At 39.0% G+C, this 24,888-nt stretch overlaps 1 protein-coding gene across 5 annotated transcripts in view; it reads left to right on the forward strand.

Annotated features, from left to right (window-relative positions):
- OPTN (optineurin) overlaps positions 1–19,714 on the forward strand; it is a 46,540-nt gene extending 26,826 nt beyond the window's left edge. For 3 of the 5 annotated variants that reach the window (XM_032349423.1, XM_032349422.1, XM_032349421.1), the window contains 8 exons: positions 1,452–1,554; positions 3,233–3,348; positions 4,715–4,864; positions 5,487–5,580; positions 9,158–9,316; positions 14,808–14,938; positions 16,110–16,192; positions 19,230–19,357. In XM_032349423.1, coding sequence (XP_032205314.1) covers positions 1,452–1,554; positions 3,233–3,348; positions 4,715–4,864; positions 5,487–5,580; positions 9,158–9,316; positions 14,808–14,938; positions 16,110–16,192; positions 19,230–19,357 — 964 coding nt within the window. Of the gene's footprint in view, positions 1–1,451; positions 1,555–3,232; positions 3,349–4,714; positions 4,865–5,486; positions 5,581–9,157; positions 9,317–14,807; positions 14,939–16,109; positions 16,193–19,229 lie in introns of all 5 variants that reach the window. The other 2 variants (XM_032349424.1, XM_032349426.1) reach the window with 2 other exon arrangements.
- Positions 19,715–24,888: the final 5,174 nt, after the last annotated feature.

A 24,888-nucleotide genomic window follows, 5' to 3' on the forward strand; every position in this document is an offset into this window, starting at 1 on the left:
TGGTGGTTGTAATGTTTCCTCATCTCTCTAAAAATCTTAATGATATTTTTGACATTTATTTCCCTGCTGGGATATTCTGTTTTCAGTAAGTTACTTTTTTCTGTTTCTTATTAAGATTTTCCTTAAATGTCTAGTAATCTTGGCTGTTTGATTAGATTTAGCAGGATTACAGGGTATCAGAAGCTGATTGAAGCTCTCAGTGCACATCTAGAGAGATCTGGCTTGGAGGTTTCCTTGGGGAAGTGCTGTGTCAGAAACTTTCAATCTTCTCCCTTATCCTGGTTACATACTCCAGAGGATACTCTTCCAGCCTCCTGCCTGGAGGGCATTTCTCAAATGTGGAGGTTCTTGAGATGAGTAAATGAGGGGGCTGAGGGTCCTAATGTTCTGTGTGTAAGTTCTTCTTATAGAAGAACCCATGTCTCATTTCTGACTAATGTCTGAACCCAGAAAGCCCTTATTTTGTGATATTCTAGACCCTCTTTTTTTTTTTTAAAGTAGACTCCACACCCAGGTTGGAGCCCAACATGGAGCAGAATTCATGACCCTGATGAGATCAAGAGTTGATGCCCAACTGATGAGCCACCCAGACATCACTTCCAGTCCCTCTTAAACAGGCCCCACCTTTATCCCCACATCCAGAGGTACCTGGTGTCACTGACTCCTGATCCTTCTACTTCCCACAGTGTCAATTAGGTTAAGTTTGGCTTTCCCTAATGTTGACTTCAGACCCAGCCTTACTAGGCTTCCAAGTCAGTTCCCAATCATAGTCATACTCCCCAAATCTTCTTGCTGTTATTTCCTCTCCCTTTCTCTTTGTTCTTGTATGTAGATAGCTTTTTAAAAGTCATTTTGGTGGAGTACAGAGTGGCAAAAAAAATTATGTGCATATATTCAGTTCACTGTCGTTAACGAGAAATCTCTTTGTTCAGTTCACTGTCCTTAACGAGAAATCTCTTCTTGTTTCATTTGCCTTGGGCTGGCTTTTGTGTGGTTATGATTCACTGTAAGAATTTTGGTACATTTGTTTGTTTTTAAGGACTTGTGAACTTAGATGGGTCCAAAAAGGCTTCCTTTCTCTGCTGGATCTTTATAAATGGATGCATACTCATGTAACACACACACACATGTATGTACAACAAAGACACAGATTTTTAAGATATTTGTGTGTATTACTGTACATGGAAAGAGACAGTTTTTGTAAGTATTTGGTGTGATTTATGCCCATCTTTTATCTCTACATGAATTCATCCCTTAAATCACATCTAGCCAATTTTAGAATGAGAGCTAAACCCCAAAAGGTTAATATATAATATAGCAAATACAGAGAGATTTTGAAATCCCTGATCTTCCATCCAGATTTCAGACAATGTTGGTTTTGGGGCTTCTGCAATTGCTGTTCCTGTTGAAGCCAAAAACAAAGTAAATTTTCCATTTTCTATATTTTTCAGAGTTTCATATTTTGAAAAGAAAGCCAGTGATCATTCTGACATTGAGACCCAGACAGAGAGAAGCACAGAAAAAGAGAAAGAAGAGGAAAAAGGCCTCGAAACTGTAGGTACTTGGGTTCTAAGGCTGCTGTCACACCCCTGATGTACCTAAGAGTCATATCTGAAGTCGCGTCTTGTGCTGTGTCATTAGATTTAGAAATAGAAATAATCATAATGTTGGATATATTATATTCTATTTCTCTCATATTTCCTTGACCTGATTCAAATTTCATCCTTAGTAAATTATAGTGATATGTGCTCCTATCCCAGTGATTCTAGGGAATCACACCTCTGTATCTTCTTCCTTTTTTTTTTTTTTAAGGTAGATTTATTTATTTTAGAGAGCGAGAGTATACATGAGTGAGGGGAGAGGCAGAGAGAGAGGGAGAAAGAGAATCCAAAGCAGACTGCCAGTGGAGGGCAGAGCCCGGCACAGGGTTCCCATCTCATGACCCTGGGATCAGGACCCCAGCCAAAATCAAGAGTCAGATGTCCAATCTACTGAACCACCCAGGCTCTATCCCTTCTTGGCTGATTTTCGCTCCTAACTTTGTGAGTGAACAGGCCCTCTAGTGGAGAAGGAATTTTGCCCACTTTATAGTGAGATTATTTGAGAATATGACCCAGAAACTTGGGATAAAATTGAAAGATCTCGGTTCTCCCCTACTACTGGTTTGAATGGAATAGTTTGAATGTAAAGGTTCATGTTTCTGTAGCCAGTGTTCTGTGGCACCGAGCTGTGCCCTAGAGCCTGTCACTCAGTCTTAAGCTTAGGGAGGGTGGATGAAGGCAGGAAGTTGTAAGAGCTGTAGTCGTCCACATGAAAGACATTTCTGTAAGATGCTCACTGTAGCCAATTCACTTATTCAACAAATACATGTTGAGTGTCTACTGTATTCCATGCTCTGGGCTGAGTTTCCTACTTCAAGAGACTGGAGAACACTGAAAACACTGAGATGAAGAGACAACCCGGGAGTCATAGTGTGTTGTGGACTAAAGCCAATTTGACAACTGGTAGTAGAAGAGTACTGAGATTTCCAAGGCACCATAAAGCTCACTGACAGCCATTCTGGAGCTGCCAGGAAAAACTCGGTTCAGTGAAAAGAGTGGAGTAAACTAGAAACATAAATCAGCCAAGGACTATGAGCATAAGCTGCTCTCTGGGTAAATTAGATTTTGCTTTGACTCTGCTGTGCTCTCTGATCCCCTGAACCATGAACAGGATTAACTGAGGTCTGACAGAGGGTGAGCAGAAACTAGCAAAACCTAGAACCTTAACGTCTGGGAGTGTTTGTGTGAATTTTCACTCCTACAAGTCTTAAGAGGGGATGTTCTTGTATTGCCAGAATCAAAAAGGAGACAATTCTTCTACCCTTTAAATAAACTTCACACATGTCTATAGGAAAAAAAAAAAATTATGATGAAGTCATTATCACAATGCATACAAATTGATCAGTTATGTAAGAAAAACAGTTTTATATATGAATATTTTCATATGTTTGTAAATTACATATTATGAAACATAAAATGTATATGATTAGTAAATGTAGACATATAAGGAAACAGAGCTGTAGCTAAAACATTTCTTTTCATGGAAGATATTTGCGACATTAATTGTCAAAATTGTAATCGATTTACCAGTCTTAGTTGGACAATGATAGTTCACACAGTTTTCTCACAAAAAGGTTCATTTAGTCTGGATCCGAATCACATGTGCGTGTTTGGGATTTCCTGAATGACAGGTTGGAAGTGAAGTGGAGACATTGAACCTTCAGGTGACGACTCTATTTAAGGAGCTTCAAGAGGCTCATACGAAACTCAGTGAGGCTGAGCTAATGAAGAAGAGACTTCAAGAGAAGTAAGAATGAGAGATGAATTCTATTTTCTTCAGAAAATGGACATTTTTACAAAATATATTATTATGTAAAAACATAGTTTCATTACTGTGCTACTAAAAATAAAATAGAAACCTAATTAAAATATGAATTCAGAAAACACTAATGTCTAGATTAACAAACAGGTTCATTTATAAATATGAAATACTTGTAATGTGGGGGAATGGGGTCCAGGGAAATCTGATTCCGCTGCTCCAGGATGTTGGTTACACATGCTATAGCCTATGGGATGACCTATTAAAAAAAAAACAGTAAGCCAGATTTCCTGTGACTTACCTGAGCTGACAATATTGATGTAAGCAAACATAAATGAAGCTGCAAAGAGAAAGAAGAACTTCAGGGAGATTTCTTGAGGAAAAAGAATTCATTTTTAATCAATTATGAAGGCTAATATTTAAATTCAGAACTTGCGTTTATTTTTCTTAATGTAGCAAATTACCCCAAATCTTAAAAAGCTAAGTTGATGTTGTTCTTTTGGATTAGTTGGCAAACATAAATCCAGTTCAGTATATGAGCGTGTGTTGCCTTAGAGTTATGCCTACCAAGGCTCTACCATCTTATGGTAAATCAGCAGAGCATAACAGCTAAAGCTAAGGACTTTGGACAAACAGGCTTAGTTGAAACATGGATCTAGAATTTATTTGTGGTATTACCTTGAGCAAGTTATTTATTTAACCTCTCTGAGCCCTAGTTTTATCATTTGTAAAATCTGTGTCATTATCCCTACCTTGTAACATATTGAGAGGTTTACCATGCTTGGTGTTAATGCCTTGCTATTAGGAAACTGTGGTTCATGTTTCCTATGATTATATCGAAATTCTCTTTCTGATCTTTAAGAGACCTTAAGACACTTCCTTTTCCCTTATTGAATCTTTGGACATATTCTTTGTGCATTTTGACAGAACCCACACTTCTCAAAATACTGAAGATATCCATGTATCACTCTATGAAAAGCACCTTTAGCCAATTACTACTTTGGTCTGTGTTGAAGAACAAAAATATACTGGCATGTCTACTTAAGGCCATTATTCCATAGCTTCTTTGACCTTAGATCTGTACCTTTTTTTTAACGTTAGGCATAAGGGTTCAGGAATATGTAAATTTCTTTTCCAAAAAAAGGTCTGTATTTTTTTAACGTTTAGTCATGTGGGTTTAGAAATATTATTTGCTTCTAGTAAAGAAGCAAGGAGTATAAAATATTTTTTTGCACCATTAAATCCTTGAAAATGTCAATCCTAAATTTCTTTGTGTTTGCTACATAATCTTGGGTTTGATTTAAAAGCCGCTGAGAAATGAAGGATCATTGTTTATCCTCATGATCTTTCCTAGATGTCAGTCCCTTGAAAGGAAAAATTCTGCAATCCCTTCAGACCTGAATGAAAAGCAAGAGCTTGTTTATAACAACAAAAAGTTGGAGCTACAAGTGGAAAGCATGAAATCAGAAATCAAAATGGAGCAAGCTAAAACCGAAGAGGAAAAGTGAGTATGCCCTAGCTGAATGACCACTTGCTGCAAGAAGGTAGAAGAGCACTTCCATAAGATTGGAATTAGGATTTAGAATAAGTTTAAAATTTTTCTCTTTTATGTATCTCTTTTATGTATTTGTATTTATGTATTTGTATTTATTCTCTTTTATGTATTTGAAGGGGTACCAGGAGACTTCTTTGAAGAGATAAACTTTGTTCTATTATAACAAAATTACTAAGTTACTTGTAATCTATGTTGATTTTTTTAAAAGATTTTATTTATTTATTTACAGGCAGAGGTCACAAGTAGGCAGAGAGGCAGGCAGAGACAGAGGGGGAAGCAGGTTCCCGGCGGAGCAGAGAACCCCTTGCGGGGCTCGATCCCAGGACTCTGGGATCATGACCTGAGCTGAAGGCAGAGGCTTAACCCACTGAGCCACCCAGGTGCCCCAGTGTTGATTTTTTTTTTTTTTGAAAGACTGTTTTCTTTGAGAGTAAAAAAAGGCTAGCAGGTAGTGGAATGGGAAAGGTAGGAGAGAAGGTTTTACTAGTCAAGTTTTCAGAAGAAGGTGGGAAAGTAAGACTAAGTTTTTATATTTTCTCCCCAAATTCTATTTCTTATTTTTTTTAAACAGGTCCAAGTTAGCCACTCTTCAGTTGACCCATAACAAACTTCTTCAAGAATACAATAATTCATTGAAAACACTGGAGGAACTGAAAAGGAAAGAGGTACTCGTAGAAAAAAATGACTTTCATAGCCTCATAAGGAACAGAAACTATAAACATTTTTATATGCAAAATGTTGTGCTAATCCTTAACTGACTCTGGTTTCAAAGGTGGTTCTTCGGTTTATAATTGATTTCTTATGTCTAAGTGTATATAGCTTCTGAGGTTCCCCCCAGTGTATAATGTGCTTTTTTTAAAGATTTATTTAGGGCGCCTGGGTGGCTCAGTGGGTTAAGCCGCTGCCTTCGGCTCAGGTCATGATCTCAGGGTCCTGGGATCGAGTCCCGCATCGGGCTCTCTGCTCGGCAGGGAGCCTGCTTCCCTCTCTCTCTCTCTGCCTGCCTCTCTGTCTACTGTGATCTCTCTCTGTCAAATAAATAAATAAAATCTTTAAAGATTTATTTATTTAGTTATTGAGAGGGGGGGAGAGAGTGCGGAGGGGTATGGTGGGGCGGGGCAGAGGGAGAGGGAGAGAGAATCTCAAGCAGACTCCTGATGAGCATGGAGCCTGACTCCGGGCTCTATCCCAGGACCCCGAGATCATGACCTGAGCCGAAACCAAGAGTTGGACACTTAACCAACTGAGCTGCCCAGATGTTACAGCTTTTAGCATTTCTAACAGTGAGTGGGTTCATAGGAGAGCTACCAGCATGGGTTCCCACGTGACCAGAGCACAGTGAGACTATGGGTGGCCACTGGAGGGGTTGTCTCCAGGGAGCTGTTACAGGGCTAGCTTGCTGCTGCCAGTGACCTTGAGACCCTGGACTCACTGGACTGCAACTTATATTAGTATAACACCAGCAAGGAGTGGCAGTTTAAAAATGGGAAGATGTGTGAGGTGATAGATGTGCCTGTTAACCTGGTGGGGGGAACTCTCTCACACTGTATATGCATATCAAATTATTACATTGTTCACTTTAAATATCTTATAATTTAATTTGTCAGTTTTACTTGGATAAAGCTGGGATAAATGAGTAAAGATCATGAATGCTTTGAATTAGAAGGGATCTTTGAGTTTATATGCTTGTAAATGGACTCTTTGTTTTCCTTTTTTTTTTTTAAGTTTTATTTATTTTTAGAGAGAGAGAATCTTTCAGGGGAGGGTCAGAGGGAGAGAATCTTTCAAACAGACTCCCTGCTGAGTACAAAGCCGAGGACACAGGGCTAGATCCCTCAACCATGAGATCAGGAACTGAGCCAAAACCAAGAGTCAGATGCTTAACTGACTGAGCCACCCAGACACTACATATTTTTTTTAATAAAATATTCTTCCTGGGGCGCCTGGGAGGCTCAGTGGGTTGGGGCCTCTGCCTTTGGCTCGGGTCGTGATTCCAGGGTCCTGGGATCGAGCCCCACATCGGGTTCTCTGCTCAGCGAGGAGCCTGCTTCCTCCTCTCTCTTTCTCTGCCTTCCTCTCTGTCTACTTGTGATCTGTATTTGTCCAATCAATAAATAAAATCTTTAAAAAAAATATTGTTCCTCTCTAGGACTAGTAAAATTTTTTCATTATTTATATACTTACCTTTTTTTTTTTTAAAAGATTTTATTTATTTATTTGACAGAGAGAGATCACAAGTAGGCAGAGAGGCAGGCAGAGAGAGAGGAAGGGAAGCAGGCCCCCCCGCCGAGCAGGGAGCCTGATGCGGGACTCGATCCCAGGACCCTGAGATCATGACCTGAGCCGAAGGCAGCGGCTTAACCCACTGAGCCACCCAGGCGCCCTATACTTACCTATTTTTAATTGGAGTAGAGTTGACACACAATGTCATATTAGTTTTCAGTGTCCAACATAGTGATCTGAAATTTATATACCTTATGAAACATTCATAATTATAGCTACCATCTGTCACTGTACAGAGTTATTACAATAGTATTAACTGTACAGTTGACCCTTGAACAAAAGATTTGCACAGGTCTGCTTAATATGCAGATTTTTTAAAATACAGAACTGTATACGTGTTTTTTCTTCCTTACGACTTTTTAAATAACATTTTCTTTTTTTTTTTAGCTTACTTTATTGTAAGAACACAGTATATAATACATATAACATACAAAATATATGTTAGCCCACTAAATTCTTGGTAAGCCTTCCAGTCAGCCATAGGCTGTCACTAGTTAAGTTTCTGGGGAGTCAAAAGTTACATGTGGATTTGTGACTCTGCAGGGGCTCAGTGCCTCTAACTCGTGCATTGTTTGAGGGCCAGCTGTGTTCCTGTGCTGTACTGTACATCCCTTGACTTATTTATTTTATAACTACAAACTACAAGTTTGCACCTCTTGATCTCCTTCATCCCCCTATGTCTCTCTCCTTAACAAAACAAATGTTTTTTACATTCCACATAAGTGAAATCATACAGTATTTGTCTATTTCTATGACTTACTTCACTTTACGTAATACCCTCTAGGTCCATCCATATTGTCACAGATGGCAAGATTTCAGTCTTTTTATGTCTGAGTAATATTCTCGTGTGTGTGTCTGTGTGTACGTATATAGATCGCATCTTCTTTATCTATTCATCTGTTGAAGAGCAGTTAGATTGCTTCCATATCTTAGCTATTGTAAATAATGCTCTAGTAAACATAGGAATGGATATATCGTTTTGAATTAGTGTTCTCATTTTCTCTGGATAAATACTGGAGAGTGGGATTACTGGATCATATGGTAGTTCTATTTTTAACTTTTTGAGGAACCTCCACAGTGTTTCCAGAGTGGCTGCACCAGTTTGCATTCCCACCAACAGTGCTCAGGGGTTCCCCTTTTTCTCCACATCCTCGCCAACACTTGTTGGGTTTTGTTTGGTTGGTTGGTTGGTTTTGATACTAGTCATTCTGGCAGGTGTGAGGTGATCAGTTTTTAATTTAAACATGTTTCTGTTTTTCTACTGACTTCGCCATTTAAGAGTAACATCAGTGGGGAAAGTAACAGTATCAGCAAGTTACAGCCTCACTGAGATCAGGGTTTGTCATCGTTTCCCTTCTTTAAGTGTTTCTTCTAAGTTAAATGAGTACAACTTTCTGAGTAAGTTATCATTGCTAATTAACAGAACAGTTTAGAGCCAGGCATTTAAAAAAGTAAAACTTCATTTAATGTCTTACTAAAATAGCTTGAATTAGAGGTGCCTGGGGGGCATCATTGGTTAGGCAACCGTCTCTTGATTTTGGCTCAGGTTGTGATCTCAGGGTCATGAGACCAAGCCTCACGTTAGGATCCATGCTCAGTGAGGAGGCTGCTTGAGACTCTCTCTGTCCCTCTGCCTCTCCCCACCCCTGTTCATGTACACTCTCCACTTAAATAAATTAATCTTTTTTTTAAAGATTTTATTTATTTATTTGACAGAGAAAGAGAGAGAGATTACAAGCAGGAAGAGAGGCAGGCAGAGAGAGAGGGAGAACAGGCTCCCTGCTGAGCAGAGAGCCCGATGTGGGGCTCAATCCCAGGACCCTGAGATCATGATGACCTGAGCTGAAGGAGAGGCTTAACCTACTGAGCCACCCAGGTGCCCCTAAATAAATAAATCTTTTTTAAAAAATAGGTTAAATTATTTCACAGTCATTTCTAGAATAATCTTGTCTCTTTTAGTCTGAAAAAGTGGATAAGGTGGTACTTCAAGAACTAAGTGAAAAGCTGGAAGTGGCAGAGAAGGCCTTGGCTTCCAAGCAGCTTCAGATGGACGAGATGAAGCAGACCATCGCCAAGCAGGAGGAGGACCTGGAAACCATGACCGTTCTTCGGGCTCAGGTAAGCTACGTTCTGAAACATGAACTGAGTGAGGCCAACCATGGTTCTGTTCTCATATGGGAAAGTGATGGTGTTCAAAATATATTTTTGGATGTTATATAATTTCCACCAATATATTTAAAGATTTTTTTTATTAAAGCATATCATGGATGGAAAGTGCACCAAACTTTTAAGGGTAGAGCTCAATGAATTTATCCATGCTACAGTTGATAAGTAGTTGGATTATTTTCAGTTTGGGCCGGTATAATTAAGGTTGTTCTGACATTCTTGTGCGTATCTCTCTTTGCTGGACTCTGCCTTCCTTTCTGTGGGTACATACCTAGCTAGGAGTGGAAGAGCACATTGCTAGAGTTCATGTATTACTGAATGTTAGTTGATGTGGCCAATACTTTTACAAAGTGGTTGTATCAGTTTTCGCTCCAACCAACAGAATCCCCGTTGCTCCACATCCTTACCCATACTTATATTATCAATATTTTTACTTTTATTTATAACCATTCTGGGGGGCACATAATGGTGTCTCATTTAGTGTGCATTTCCCTGATGACTAATGAGACTGAGTACTTTCTCGGGTGTTCAGTAGTCTTCTTGATGCTCCCTTTCGTGAAGTGCCTGAAGATGTCTTTCCCCATTTTTCTTCTGGTTTACTGTCTTAATTTTGTGAGTTCTGTGTTTACACTCCAGACACAAGCCCTTGACAATTCCATTTGTTGCAGGTTTCTTGCTTCTGCGATTTGTCTTTTCACACCCCTAAAGGTGTCTTTTGATGAACAGAAGTTCTTAATTTTAATGTAGTCTACATTGTCAGTCTTAATGCTTACAATTAGTACTTCTTGTGTCCTTTTAAAAAACTTTCACTACCTCAAGGCCATGAAGATACTCTGCTGTGTTGTATTCTAAAAGTTTTACTGTTTTGCCTTTTATATTAATATCTAGAAACCATCTGGAATTAGTTTTTCTTTATAGAGTGGGGTAAGGGTTAAGACTCATTTTTTTATCTTATTGCCTTGGCACCATTTATTTATAATGTCATCTTAAGTACTGTGCTGCCCTCTTGGTTGTATATTGTGTTCGGGTATCCATGGTCTATTTCTGGACTCTGTCCTGTTCCATTGAGCTATTTTTATATACTTGCTCTGGTACCATACTGTCATGACTTATTATAAAGCACCAAAATTTTGATACCTGGTAGAGTAAGTCTTCCTACCTCATTGATTGATACTTGTCAAGAAGACCTTATATTTTCCTTCCCTTTTTCATTGTCATTTTAATTTTAGCATCCACTTGGTATTTTACACACATACAGGAACACAGAAGAACCTTCTGGAGCTTTGACTGGAATTATATTAAATACATTATCAATCCATTTGGAGGTAACTAACCTCTTTACAACAGTGACTCTTCCACTGCAAAAATGTGGCATAGCTTCTGCAATTCTTCTTCTTTTTTTTTAATTTTTAAAGATTTTATTTATTTATTTGAGAGAGCATGAGCAAGAGAGAAAATACAAGCAGGGACAGAGGGAGAGGGAGAAGCACACTTCCCTGCTGAGCAGGGAGCCCGATGCAGGGCTTGATCCTGGGACCCCGGGATCATGACCTGAGCCAAAGGCAGACACTTAACTGACTGAGCCATCTGGGCATCCCTTCTTTAATTCTTCTTCTTTCTTTTTTTTTTTTAAATTAACATATAATGTATTATTTTTTTAATCCTTCTAAATAATATTTTTAATCTTCTTAGAATTCAATTATTCATAGATACTCTATTTCAATGATACTGTTATAAATAGCACCTTTTTAAAAATCTTCATTTTTTAACACCTGCTGTTATATAGAAATACAACTGATTTTTATAAATTGATTTTGTATGCAGTAGACTTGCTCAATTCACATTTTAATTTTAATAATATCTCTGAATATTCTTTTGACCTCTTTGCACTCACAGTCATATCATTTAAATAATGACTATTTGGGGTATTTTCCTTTCCAGTTCTTCCTTTGCTTTATTTCTTTTTCTTGCCTTATCACACTGACCGGGCCCCTGTTACACAAAGTGTTGTGCAGATGGCAGGCAGCCTTGCAGTGTTTTTAACATTTTACTGCTAAGTACATGGTGTTTGCTATAGCCTTTGTTGATCTTACTTATTGAATCAAGGAAATTCCCTTTTCTTTCTTGTTTGCCAAAATTTTTATTTCGAGTGGATATTGAATTTTATTGAGGGAATGTTTTTTTCTTCTGGTAATGATATAGTTGGATAATTACATGCCTTTTTCCTTTAATTTGTTAATGTGGTGAATCACATTGATTTTTAAATATTAAGCAAATTACATTTCTTGAATAATCCTTCATACATATTGCTGGATTTGGTTTGCTTATATTTTGCATAGGACTTTTGTGTCTATATTCTTGAGTAAGATTGGCCTGGAATTTTCCTTTTGCTAATGTCATTTTGAGGTTTTGATATCAAGGTTTTATTGAAAATAAGTTGAGATACATTCCTTCTTTTACTTGAGAAGAATTTGTGTACCATGGCGTATTGTTACTATTTGACCCCACTCTTGCTTCTAGTTGGTGGAGGACTTGCAGAAAGTTATCAGTGAGAATGAATCCTGCCTGAGATACAAAACCACAGGAAATGTGGGAGAGAACCTTTGTCTTTTGTTGTTATTTTGTTTATTTGCTTAATTAAAAGTAGGATTGCAGTAGACCTTTTTTACTACAACTCTTCACTCATGATATCTTCCATATTAGTACTCATAGCCATTTGTTATCTTTTTGAAGAGTTGTATAGTATTCCAAAGTGTGCATTACCATCATAGACTTAACCAGTCCTTTAATATGTATAGGCTGTACCAATATTCTTGCTATTACCAACAATGGTGAACTGAACAGTCTTGTATGTATGTCTCTGTGCACTTGTGGAATCTATAGTGAGATGTAGACATGGAATGGTTGGGTTATTGGGTATGTCTGTCTTTAAGTTAAATAAATATTAACAAGTTGTCTTCCAAAAATGCATAACCAAAATTATCCTCTCACCGAAGGAGATAAGAATGTCTATTTCCCCACCTCCTTGCATCATTCTTTTAAATGTTTGCCAATCTGATAAAGATAAATTCTTTTTAATATAATAAAGTTAACAGTTTATTATTTCCTAGTGACTACCTATATACTCATTACTCAAATATTAAATCCAAAGGTAACCACCTTTGGATTTACTGGATGTACGGTCTTGAGTTTTATTTCTATAGGAAGAGAATTTCAACCCAAGCCCTTTATAGCATTTTGTTTGTTCAGGTACCTCATGGTATTGTTGTCATGTCCTTTTCCTTCTGTACACGGACATTTGTTGTGTTTTGATAGATAATCCCGTTCGTTCACTCAGCCACTTCTTTTTGAGCACCTGGGATGTGAGCCACTGGTGTCGCTGCAGGGCACGTAGGAATGGACAGAATGACCCAGGTCTGACTGGCTCAAAGCTAATCATTGGTAGAAGTAAGACAGTAACTTAAATTGAGATTGGTCTCAAAAATTCCCCTGATGCATCAGTGATCGCATACCGTGTTGGACCATTCTTAAATGGCAGGAAGTCCCTTAAAAGGACCTTTTATCACATAGCTGCGGACGGGAGGTTGTAACTAAAACTGTGATATTTAAGTTTTTATTAATTTTTACTTTTAAAAGTAAGAGATAAGGGGGCCCCTGGTTGGCTCAGTCGTTAAGCGTCTGCCTGCTTCTCCCTCTCCCACTGCTTGTGTTCCCTCTCTTGCTGTGTCTCTGTCAAATAAATAAATAAAATCTTTTTTAAAAAAAAGTAAGAGATAAATATTTGTATCCTAGAACCATGAAACTTGGGGGAAAACCTAAATTTTAAGTATAAAAAGTTAAAAATTGTTATTAGAATAATGTTCATTTCACTATTAAGGAGCTCATTTTTACTTTAGAATTCTTAAACAGTGAAGAAATCTCTATCACAACATAATATTTATATATTTCTAGGTTAGAAATTACCCTCCAGCTTAGCAGCTGCTACAACAAGTGTTTGTCATCTTTAGGTTTCTGTGAGTCAGGCATGCAGGAGCAGCTTAGCGGGGTGATTCTGACTCAGGGCCCCTCATGAGGCTGCACTCAAAATGGACCGAAAGACCCGTTTCCAAGCCAGCTCACTCACATAGCTGCAGGCAGGAGGCCTGAGTTCCTCACCCTGTGGGGCTCCCCACACGGCAGCTTGCACACTCTCATGACCTGACAGCAAGCTTCCCCAACAGCGGGTGACCCAGGGAAGAACAAGGCAGAAGCCACGCACCATCATTTCTGCAATATCCTAGTGGTTACATGGGTTGGCTCTGTTTGTTGTGGAAGGGGGCTATGGAAGGGTGTGAATACCAAGAGGGGAGCATCACCCAAGCCATCTTGGAGGCTGGCTACCACCGTGAGAAGGAGGCATAGAATACAGGCTTCAGTCTTGGTTCAAGTGCTGGCTTGACAACATACCTAAACTACCCCAGACTGAGAGCTGTTAAACTTGTGAATGTAAAGTGAGCATAGCAATTATACATTCACAGGACCTTTGATCAAGTGAAGTAAGGTAAGAATATAGGCACCTGACATAAGACCTTGTACATGTTTGGAATGCAATGAATAACATCTATTTATTATTGTTGTTTAAAATTTAATTTAAGGCCAGCCTTTGTAAATATACCTGACAGAGTAAATAAAGCATTTACTATATGAAGCTAATCCTGAATATGACTTATTTATTTATTTATTTTAATAAAGATTTTTATTTATTTATTTGACAGACAGAGATCACAAGCAGGCAGGGAGGCAGGCAGAGAGAGAGGGGAAAGCAGGCTTCCTCCTGAGCAGAGAGCCTGATGCGGGGCTCGATCCCAGGACCCTGGGATCATGACCTGAGCCGAAGGCAGAGGCTTAACCCACTGAGCCACCCAGGTGCCCCTGAATACGATTTTTTTTTAAAATGACCAGAGAATTAGGGTGCCTGGACAGCTCAGTCATTAAGCGTCTGCCTTCGGCTCAGGCCATGATCCCAGAGTCCTGGGATTGAGCCCCACATTGGGCTCCCTGCTCGGCAGGAAGCCCACTTTCCCTCTCCCACTCCCCTTGTTTGTGTTCCTGCTCTTGCTGTCTCTCTGTCAAATAAATAAAATCTAAAAGAAAAAAAAAAAAAGACTGGAGAATTTTACTGAACAAATGTTATGTGCAGTACTTAAACCACCTATATCAATGTTACTGTTGGGTTCTGATTGCCTAAAGTGTGCGCGCGCATGCATGCACACGCACACACAACTTGTCTTCCGTCTGAAGGTTGGGAAGTCATGTGCTGGCTTCTAGCAGGACTGTGCACACCTGTTCCTGATGAGGGAATCACAGAAGGCAGCACTCCCCCTGTGCCTCGTCACTCAGTGGGCTGTAGAGTATCCATGGGTTCGTCTAGGTAGTAACTTTTGTCTCTCCTAACATCTACCAGATGGAGGTTTACTGTTCGGACTTCCACGCTGAAAGAGCAGCGAGAGAGAAGATACACGAAGAGAAGGAGCAGCTGGCCCTACAGCTGGCAGTCCTGCTGAAAGAGGATAATGTTTTTGAAGACGGAAGCAGGTGAGGCTCAGGAAGGCTGAGAGCGCACGCTGGCAGCCCAGGGCATAGGCCGAGCATGGGGGGCCTGTCTGAGGTGCTCCCTATGAGCTGAGCACACTTCGCTTGACTGTGTCCCTGACACTCGGCGTGACTTCCCGCGAGGCCTGGCTGTGTCCTGTGGGAACGTGATAAGTTCTTTGCTTTCAGACATGCTGGGAAGACATGACCTTGTGTGTTCCGAAGCCCTGTCCTGCTGTCCTGAGGGGTACAAAGTCATAAACACTTCGATTTTGCAACATGTTTTAAAAGAAAATAGGGCTAAAATTACTTCTGTCTTTTAAATGTCCATTTTGAGAAAAATTGGAAACAGAGAGAAATAGAAATAGAAAAATACAGGGATAGAATGTCACACGCTATGATGTGCTCCACCCAGAATTGACAGTGATATACATTGATTTGCATCGTGGATTTTTAAAAATATTTTATTTATTTATTTATTTGACAGAGATCACAAGTAGGCAGAGGCAGGCAGAGAGAGGCAGGGGTTGGGGGAGCAAGCTCCCCTGCTGAGCAGAGAGCCCGATGTAGGGCTCAATCCCAGGACCCTGGGATCATGACCTGAGCTGAAGGCAGAGACTTTAACCCACTGAGCCACCCAGGCCCCCCTGCATTGTGGATATTTTATACTGCCTGGATCTCGAGTGGTAACATCCCCATCTGTTGTATACTTCTACATAGTATCAGTATAATACCTATGTCATATCTTGAAACAACATAATATTTGTTTCTCTGTGTGTAAGTTACAGGATGGTCACTAGGCATTATTCTGCAGCTGGCTTTATCTCACACTGGGATTTTAAACGTTGGAGGATTGTGTGTATATATGCAGTTTATTTCATTCTAACTGCTCTATAGTGTCTTGTTTTAGAAATATGCCACTTTTTTCTAATCCATTCCATTATCAGTTGACAGTGTGGTTATTTACTTATTGATATTTTTCATTTCTTTCACTACTCTGTGTCTTAGTGCCAATAATATTTAACATTCAACTTAATCCTTAATATCTGGTTTCTATGAACCTTGCTTTTATTTTTCAGCTCTTTTTTTTCTCCATCCCATTGTTGAATGTCTGTCTAATGTTGTCATAGTTCAGGGCATTAGAACATCACTATCCTGTTGCTTTTCATCCCAGCAGGCAGTCCCTGATGGAGATGCAGAGCCGTCATGGGGCGAGAACCAGTGACTCCGACCAGCAGGCCTACCTTGTTCAGAGAGGTGAGTTGCATGTGATTGTAGGTGATCACGGTTCCAGGGAATAACTATCCTGTAAAGAGAATGCTTGAGGACAAATGTAGTAAAGACACTACATTTTACATGAAAATTCCAGATCAAACTGTGAAGAATGTAGTACCCCCAGCCTTAATTCCTGTGTACCCTCTTCTTCATTACCATTACCATTACCAACTGAATCCAGACACCAGACTCTTCATGTTAGCACTGAAGACCTGGTGTAGCCGAACTTTCAACACCAGGTCTTCAGTGCTAACATGATGAGTCCCTCTAATTCTCTAATTAATTTCAACTCCCTCTAATTCTCTATAGCTATTAGCCAACTGAATCACTCCCCTTTCCTTGAGCTTGCTCTAGGCTTGTGTACCTGCGTGTACTTGGTTATGCAGTGTCCTTCACTCACTCATCTCCCTGTCTCCCTTCCACTGCTTTCCAGTGAACCCCTACCCCATCTGTAAAACCCATTTCAAATATCATCTCCAGGAATCCAGCAAAATGTGACCTCGCCCTCCTGAATTTCAGAAGTACTTTCTTCCTGTTGTAGTCCTCATCTGCTATTTGATTTTATAATTACGTATGTGTTCTAAATATGCATCTAAGTACCACATTAATGAAGCTCTCCCAGAACTTGTAAATTCACCTATTACCTGGTGTTACGCACATAATAATGTTCACATTTACTGAGTTTACTGTGCACTGACATGAACACTGGCCTCAGGCATGTTTACTGTCACAGGGTAAAGCTGTGTTCTTCCCCAAAAGCTGTATTTACCCACTTGAGCACCACCAGACATTTTCCCTAATCTGGTTTTAAGTAACACAGAAACACCCATATACCTCTGTTATCAAAAGTGTCTGTAGCAGTGTTTTGGGTCCAAAAAGAACATCTCTTGCACCTTAATTTCTTAGGAGAAGATTTTCTTTTGTCGTAATTAAAGAAGGAATGCCTATTTATGTTAAAAAAAAAAGTCACATACTCTTCTACTTATATTTATAATCCAGAAATCATCACAAAGTACACATTTATTCATGATTATCCTAATAAGCTTTTTGTCTTATAAAAAGCAATATTCCAAACAGACTGTATTGAGATTTTCATTTTATTTTTATTATTATAATTTTGTTAGCTTCCTAACAAAGCTGCCTTAAACAGTAGCCCCTCTTGACAGTATTTCATTGTTATGGTCAACTGTGGCCATCAGTGCACCTGTTGTAGTCAGGGACACTCAGTTGAGCACAAGGCCTGGCCAGGTCCATGGTGATGTGTGGCCTGGTTGGAGAGACAGGATGTGCACATAAAAAGAAGGTTCATAAAACAAGATAATATTTAAGTAATAGGAATAATGGTGCTGAAGGTCAGAGGACAGGTTGATCACTAGGGGCCAGGAGAGCTGAGAAAGGCCTTGAAAAGGTGTGACTTTAAGCTTGACCTTGAAGCTAGGATTTACATAAGTACCATGTGAGAATAAAAGGTCCAAGGCAGAGAGGAGGTGATGTGTTAACAATGAAAACTGACTAAGCTTATTTTATAGCAAAGAGCCAGGAGGTAGAGGTAGGAGGTATTAGTTAACCAACTAATAAAACAGCCCAAGTCTGAGTCTCGAAACACAGACCAGGACAAAAAAAAAGGCACAGGTGGACACAATGTTTTAAAATGAACAGTCCCTGGTCAGTGGCCAGTTGTCATCCAGAGCAGAAAAAGCTGACTCTGACGCCTGATCTAAGGCCATGAGACCATTAGAAAGTCCTCCACTTTCAGGGCATGAACTCATGCCTTGTCAGTATTTCTTTTCCTTTTTTTTTTTTTTTTAAAGATTTTATTATTTATTTGAGAGAAAAAGAAAGCATGAGAGGAGATAGGTCAGCAGGAGAAGCAGACTCCCTGCTGAGCAGCGAGCCCGATGTGGGACTCGATCCTACGACTCAGGGATCATGACCTGAGCCAAAGGTAGTTGCTTAACCAACTGAGCCACTGGGCACCCACCTTGTCAGTATTTCTGTTTAAGGGTGTTGCTGAACACAAACTATCTGTAATTGTCTCACATATTATTCAATTCAGATAATATGCTCAGAAGCCAAAAACCATGTTAAATGTTGCCTCCACTGTCAGCCTCCAAAAGCAAACATTTCAGGGGCTGACTGAAAGTCCTCAGACCAAAATGCTTTGTGTTGGTCCAAAAAGGTCAGACCAAGGAGATGTCCTGGGAGTCAGAAGTCGCTTCTAGCATCGATCACAATTTGCACATGTGGGACCTACTTAGAGTCGAGGCTTATTTCAAGCATTCTTTAATTTAGACTTGACCCTCATTCCAGTTCTAAAATTGGATGGAATGCCGTGACCCATTCTTTCTCATCACTTACTTTGCCTGGGCAGCCCTCACCTACACCTAGAATTCCTCTCAAGTGCAATGGGTCTCATCAGGGGGCCCTTTTCAGTCCTCCCACTAACCTGCCTTGTGCATGACACAGTGTGGCCCTTTCCTCATACGTCCCTGCTGTTGCTTGTCTCACCTGAAGTCCCCACCATCTCTGTACCCCTCTGGTCCACCTCCTGGGTCTCAGATGCATGGGCCAAATGAATGCAGTTGTTTCTGCTTCTGAGAAGCTTCACACTTTTCTGGCTGCCTCTCTGTGTGCTGCTTACTGTTTTCTCCACAGTGTCTCCTCTTTAGCTCATATCTTCATCTATCTCATTCTTTCTCTCAGATATTCTTGTTTTTATTATAAAGCACATATTGTCCTGCACCTAGAACTGAAACCACATATTTTCAGATGCCTACAATTTGGACTAGAGCCCAAATCTCAAGGTAATAGGAAAGCGGGTACCATTCTGGGAGATCTGCTCTATGTGTGTAGATGTCTTAAGGACCCCATCCCCCAAAATTCCCTGTATTCACTCCCCTTTAGGTATCACTTACAAAATTTAACAAATGTTAACATTCATCATTTGTTATTAAAATCAAACAAAACCACTTACAACATGGAAGAAATGGAATAGTGTTTCTTTAATGTCTATTCCCAGGAGCTGAGGACAGAAACTGGAGGCAGCAGCAGCAGCGGAATATTCCAATTCATTCCTGCCCCAAATGTGGAGAAGTTCTGCCTGACATAGACACGCTCCAGATCCATGTTATGGACTGCATCATTTAAGTGTTCACATCTCACTTCCCCCCCAGACTGTTGGTAAATATCAAGATTTTTTTTCCTCCAAGAGTTGTGCTTCTGTGTTATTTGTTTTCACACAAACATTTTGCCTCATTATGTTTATTTTAGGAGAAAGAAATGAGTATGTTCTAAATGGGACATTTTCTGTGGATTTCCTTAGAATCCTTAACATATCACTTTTCTGATAATAGATTCTTTCTTTCTTTCTTTTTTTTTAATGTTCACATATGTGAGCTGAACTATTCACGCAGTTAATGAGCTTGTGACATCAGGGGACAGAGGGAATATAACTGAAGGAGGAAGCCTCACAGATAAACTTTGAGAGTCTTTTAAGGAGGCAGGAAAAATGAAGTGGTCAGAGATTTAATCGATAGTATCTTTGGAGTTTTTTTTTTAAAATAAATTATATTGTTATTTTTCTTCATCCTTTAAGACACATCTATATGAGGTCGTGTGTATGTTGTGGTTTTATTGCACCTACACTAATTGTACCATTTAGGATGGGGCTCTTTTCCTATGAGTGCTATGGGCTTTTACTTGATCATTCGGATGAGTGAAAATGTATTGGCGTATGTGAAGAACATACGTTAAGTTCACTGGTTTCATTGTAGCCCCACGTATATGGGCTTATACAATAGATAGTTTATTAATTTCTAAGAAAGAACAGCTGCCTATTAATTTCCCTGGATCAGGCTGTATACTCATAATCACAAAAATAGGTATTACAAAATAAAATTTTGCTTTTGAATAGTTCACATTGTTCGTATATGATTGGCCAAGCTCATGGGATGTTTCCCATATTCAGCTTTATATAAACTTAATGCTTATTCAAATCTGTTTGGTGAATTCTATGATACAAGCAAATCCCCTTACTAGAGACTAGTATGTGTTGTTTGAATTAGAGATTATTCCTGCTAAGGAGGTAAAAAGATAGGGATTTGCTCTATTCTGTAAACCCACAGTTTACCAAGATTAGCTAATACTGAGCCAGTCATCAAAGTAAACAGTGTCTTTGTGTGTCTATATCCTAAACATTTAGAAGAAACTTAAAAGATATACTCTGGGTTTATCATAATAATCTCTCTTAGGCAAACTTGATTTAATAACGTGTGTGTGCGCGTATGTGCGTGTGTGTGTTTATTTATGCATATATGTTTTTTAAACCAGGAATCAAAACAGTTAATTCTGTGTTCATGCCAAGAGAACACACAGATTGACTGGTAGCTTGGATTCCCCCATCTCATTCCAGGGAGAATGCTTGTGAAAGATATGTCTAAAGTAACCATGAAATTTTCATTTTAACTTGATTATAGTTTCTAGTTTTAATTTTTTTCCTTACTATTTTGTATTGGAGGAAATAGATTTCTCTAGTGTCTTAAATAGAAAAGCAACCCAAATGGTTTCACATTGAAGTTAAGGGACTATCCTTTTATGTTGTTCAAGTAAAAATATAAGCTGATTCCAACTCTGAGGTAATAATGTGAGTGACTTATTAAAGCTGTGATCAAATTGTTTGCTGGATAATTAAAAGAATTGCAAATGAAGGCAAGTTCATATAGTCAGTTTAAATTAAAGCCATTGTACTGAGGGAGGCAAACAGTTTGGTAAACAGCTTGTAAACTGTGCATGTTTTCTCTAACTGAGTCTCTTCAGAGGTCCAGCTCCCATGTTACCAGGTAATGACACTTCATTGGAATGTCAGCCTCTCTCTGGAACCCACTATCCTGTGTTCTCCAAGTGTGGAAAATGGGAGCAATAGGGACATGAGAATTGGGAAGAAATAAGAATGAGACAATGAAAAGTTTGCAGCTAAATAAGATTACAATATTAAGTCTTCAGGTATTGTATTTTAAAATAATTTTGATCTAGTCTGGCATATAAGGAGCTTGGAAGTCATCACTCCATCCTCTTAACAAGGAAAAGGCTGAACAGACTGAAAATCACCAACTCTTTTTAAATCCCTCAGAGAACTGACGTCACAGGGCAAACCACTGCGCAGAAATTGGAGAGACAGTCAGACAGATACAGAGAGTCTCAGATTACCAGATCAGGGTCTCAGGAGCAAAAACCATAGTAGGAACCAGTATCTTAGTAGGAGCACTTAAACTATAATTGAAGAATTGCCAAAGGCTCAGCATGGACAAACTTGAGAATTAAAAGCTTTAATAGGAGCCCATTTTGAAGAGCACCCCCACACTTGTGTGAATTTTACCTCCAGGAGCCCTAGAAGATCCCCACAGTGAAGATTTCTAAAAATTCTCCCATACTTTTAGCAGGGGAAGAGGGAAAGCCATTTTGAAATACACCAAAGTACTCTGTTCTTAGGGATGCCGTCCCTCAAGGGAAATTGCTTTTCCAGACCCTAATCTGCTGGGTTATATCAGAACCTGACTGACCCAGGGGAAAGGAAATACCCAACTACCACCCCTTCTAGCTTTACTCCTTTCACCTGAGGAGGAGAAAAAAGTCTGAGAAGCACTTGTAAAGGTCGTAGTTCAGAGGCAGAAGCTCAGTAAAAGACCAAGACCTTATCATAGGACGGTGGAACTCTTTTCCCCAAGCTCTACGTTACCACCATATCAGCAAGATCCCTGTCTAATAACGGGATTACAACCAGAAGAACTGCTCACCTTTGGGTTTATTAAAGAAGAGGTATATAGGGAATCCTAAAGATTAACAGGAGAGACAAAACAAGGACACCAGAGGAAATTTTAGCCTGACACCCAGGAGCTGCAGCAAATAGTAAACATAGTCTAGCTCTTAGCCAGGTGAACATAAAACCTCACACTATAGATTTATTTACCTCAGTTCCTTTTACCTACTGCATCATTTCCATTTTTCAACAAGAAATTATACGACTACTAAAAAACCCCACAACTTAAAAAGACAGAGCAAGCATCAGATGTGATGAATATAAGACTGGAAATTTAAAACAACTATGGTTAATATCCTAAGGGCTCTAATGGGAAAGATGATAACATGCAGGAAATGAAGGGTAATATAAGCAAACAGATGGGAACACTAAGAAAAACTCAAAACGAAATACTAGAAATCACAGGCAGTGTAACAGAAATGAAGAATGCCTTTTGTGGGCTCATGAAAAGATTGAACATGGTCAAGAGAATCTGTGTGCTTGAAGCAATGTCAATAGGAACTTCCAAAACTGAAATGCAGAGAGAAAGAAGAATAAAAACAGAATCTCCCAGAGCCATGGGACAATTTTTTAAATGTAATATATGTGCAATGAGAATATCAGCATGAAAAGAAATTGTGCTAAGTAATTATGGCTGAGAATTTTCAAAGATTAATGACAGAGACCAAACTACAGATCAGGAAGCTCAGAGATCACCAAGCAGGTTGAATACCAAAAAATCTTCACCTAGGTATATTGTATTCAAACTGCAGAAAATCAAGGGCAAAGAGAAAATCTTGAAGAAGCCAGAAGGAAAAACAAAACAAAACAACCTTATCTGTAAAGGAGCAAGGAGAAGAAATATATAAGACCTTTCTTCAGAAACCATGCAAGTAGGAAGAAGGGAGTAAAATACTTAAAGTGTTGAGAGAGAAAAACCACCAACCTCTAATTCTGTGTCCATGGAAATTGGACAAAATGAAGGAGAAATAGACTTTCATAGACAGAAAAATTGAGGAATTTCTTTCCAGTAGACCTGCTTTGTAAGAAATGTGAAAAATTCTGCAGAGAAAATGGAAGTTACTTCCATCAGAAACTCAGATCTACATAAAAAAGGGAAAATTATTAGAGAAACAGTAGATGAAGATGAAGACTTTTGTTTTCTGCATTCTTAATTGGTCTAACAGAGTAACAGTTCAAAATAATAATAGCCATGTGTATTCAGTGATTATAGCTAATGGACCAGTGGAGTGAATAATAGCAATGTTATAAGGGATGGGAGCAGGGAAGTGGGATAGTCTGTTAACAGGATGTTCGCACATATTGCAAACTCCAGTGCAACCACTGAGAAAAAAATGTTAAAGAAGTATATGCTAAGTTATGCTAAGAAAGGAGCAAAAATGGAATAACATAAAATATTCGGTTAAAAGCAGAAAACCAGGTGAGCCTGGTGGTGGGTATTAAGGAGGGCACGTATTGCATGGAGCACTGGGTGTGGTGCATAAACAGTGAATCATGGAACAATGAAGAGCTAAAATAAAAATTTTTTAAAAAGCAGGAAACCCAGAAATAGAGTGAAAGGCAATAGAAGAAACAAAGAAAAAGGGCAATGAATAGAAAACAGTAACAAATGTTGTAGATATTAATCCCATTATGTCAATACTCACTTTCAACATCATTAGTCTAAATATGCCAATTAAAAGACAGATTGTGAGAGCGGATTAAAAAAAACAGGATTCCACCTATGTGCTGTCTGTAAGAAACCCACTTTAAATATAAGGACATGTAGATTACGAGTAAAGAGATGGAGAAAGAAATAGCAAGGTAACACTAATTAAAAGAAAGCTGGAGGGTGCCTGGGTGGCTCAGTGGGTTAAGCCTCTGCCTTCTGCTCAGGTCATGGTCTCAGGGTCCTGGGATTGAGTCCCACATCAGGCTCTCTGCTTGGCCTCTCTCTCTCTCTCTCTCTCTCTCTGCCTACTTGTGATCTTTGTCTGCCAAATAAATACATAAATAAAATCTTTTAAAAAAAAGAGAGAAAACTGGAGTAACTATATTAATTTAAAGAAGACTTAAAAGCAAAAAGAATTGTTGTAGAATGGTCGAGTTTCATTCTTCTACATATAGCTGTCCAGTTTTCCCAGCACCATTTATTGAAGAGACTGTCTTTTTTCCACTGTATATTTTTTCCTGCTTTGTCGAAGATTATTTGCCCATAGAGTTGAAGGTCCATATCTGGGCTCTCTACTCCATTCCACTGGTCTATGTGTCTGTTTTTATGCCAGTACCATGCTGTCTTGGTGATCACAGCTTTGTAGTAAAGCTTGAAGTCAGCAGCGTGATGCCCCCCGTTTTATTTTTGTTTTTCAATATTTCCTTAGCGATTCGGGGTCTCTTCTGATTCCATACAAATTTTTGGATTATTTGCTCCAGCTCTTTGAAGAATACTGGTGGAATTTTGATCAGAATGGCATTAAAAGTATAGATTGCTCTAGGCAGTATAGACATTTTAACAATATTTATTCTTCTGATTCAAGAGCATGGAATGGTCTTCCATCTTTTTTTGTCTTCTTCAATTTCTTTCATGAGTGTTCTGTAGTTCCTCGAATACAGATCCTTTACCTCTTTGGTTAGGTTTATTTCCAGGTATCTTATGGTTCTTGGTGCTATAGTAAATGGAATTGATTCTCTAATTTCCCTTTCTGTATTTTCATTGTTAGTGTATAAGAAAGCCAGTGATTTCTGTACATTGACTTTGCATCCTGTCACATTGCTGAATTGCTGTATGAGTTCTAGTAGTTTGGGGGTGGAGTCTTTTGGGTTTTCCATGTAAAGAATCATGTCATCTGTGAAGAGAGAGAGTTTGACTTCTTCATTGCCAATT

The sequence above is a fragment of the Mustela erminea genome, chromosome 6 (genome assembly GCF_009829155.1).
Source record: "Mustela erminea isolate mMusErm1 chromosome 6, mMusErm1.Pri, whole genome shotgun sequence".
NCBI classification, from domain to species: Eukaryota; Metazoa; Chordata; class Mammalia; order Carnivora; family Mustelidae; genus Mustela; species Mustela erminea.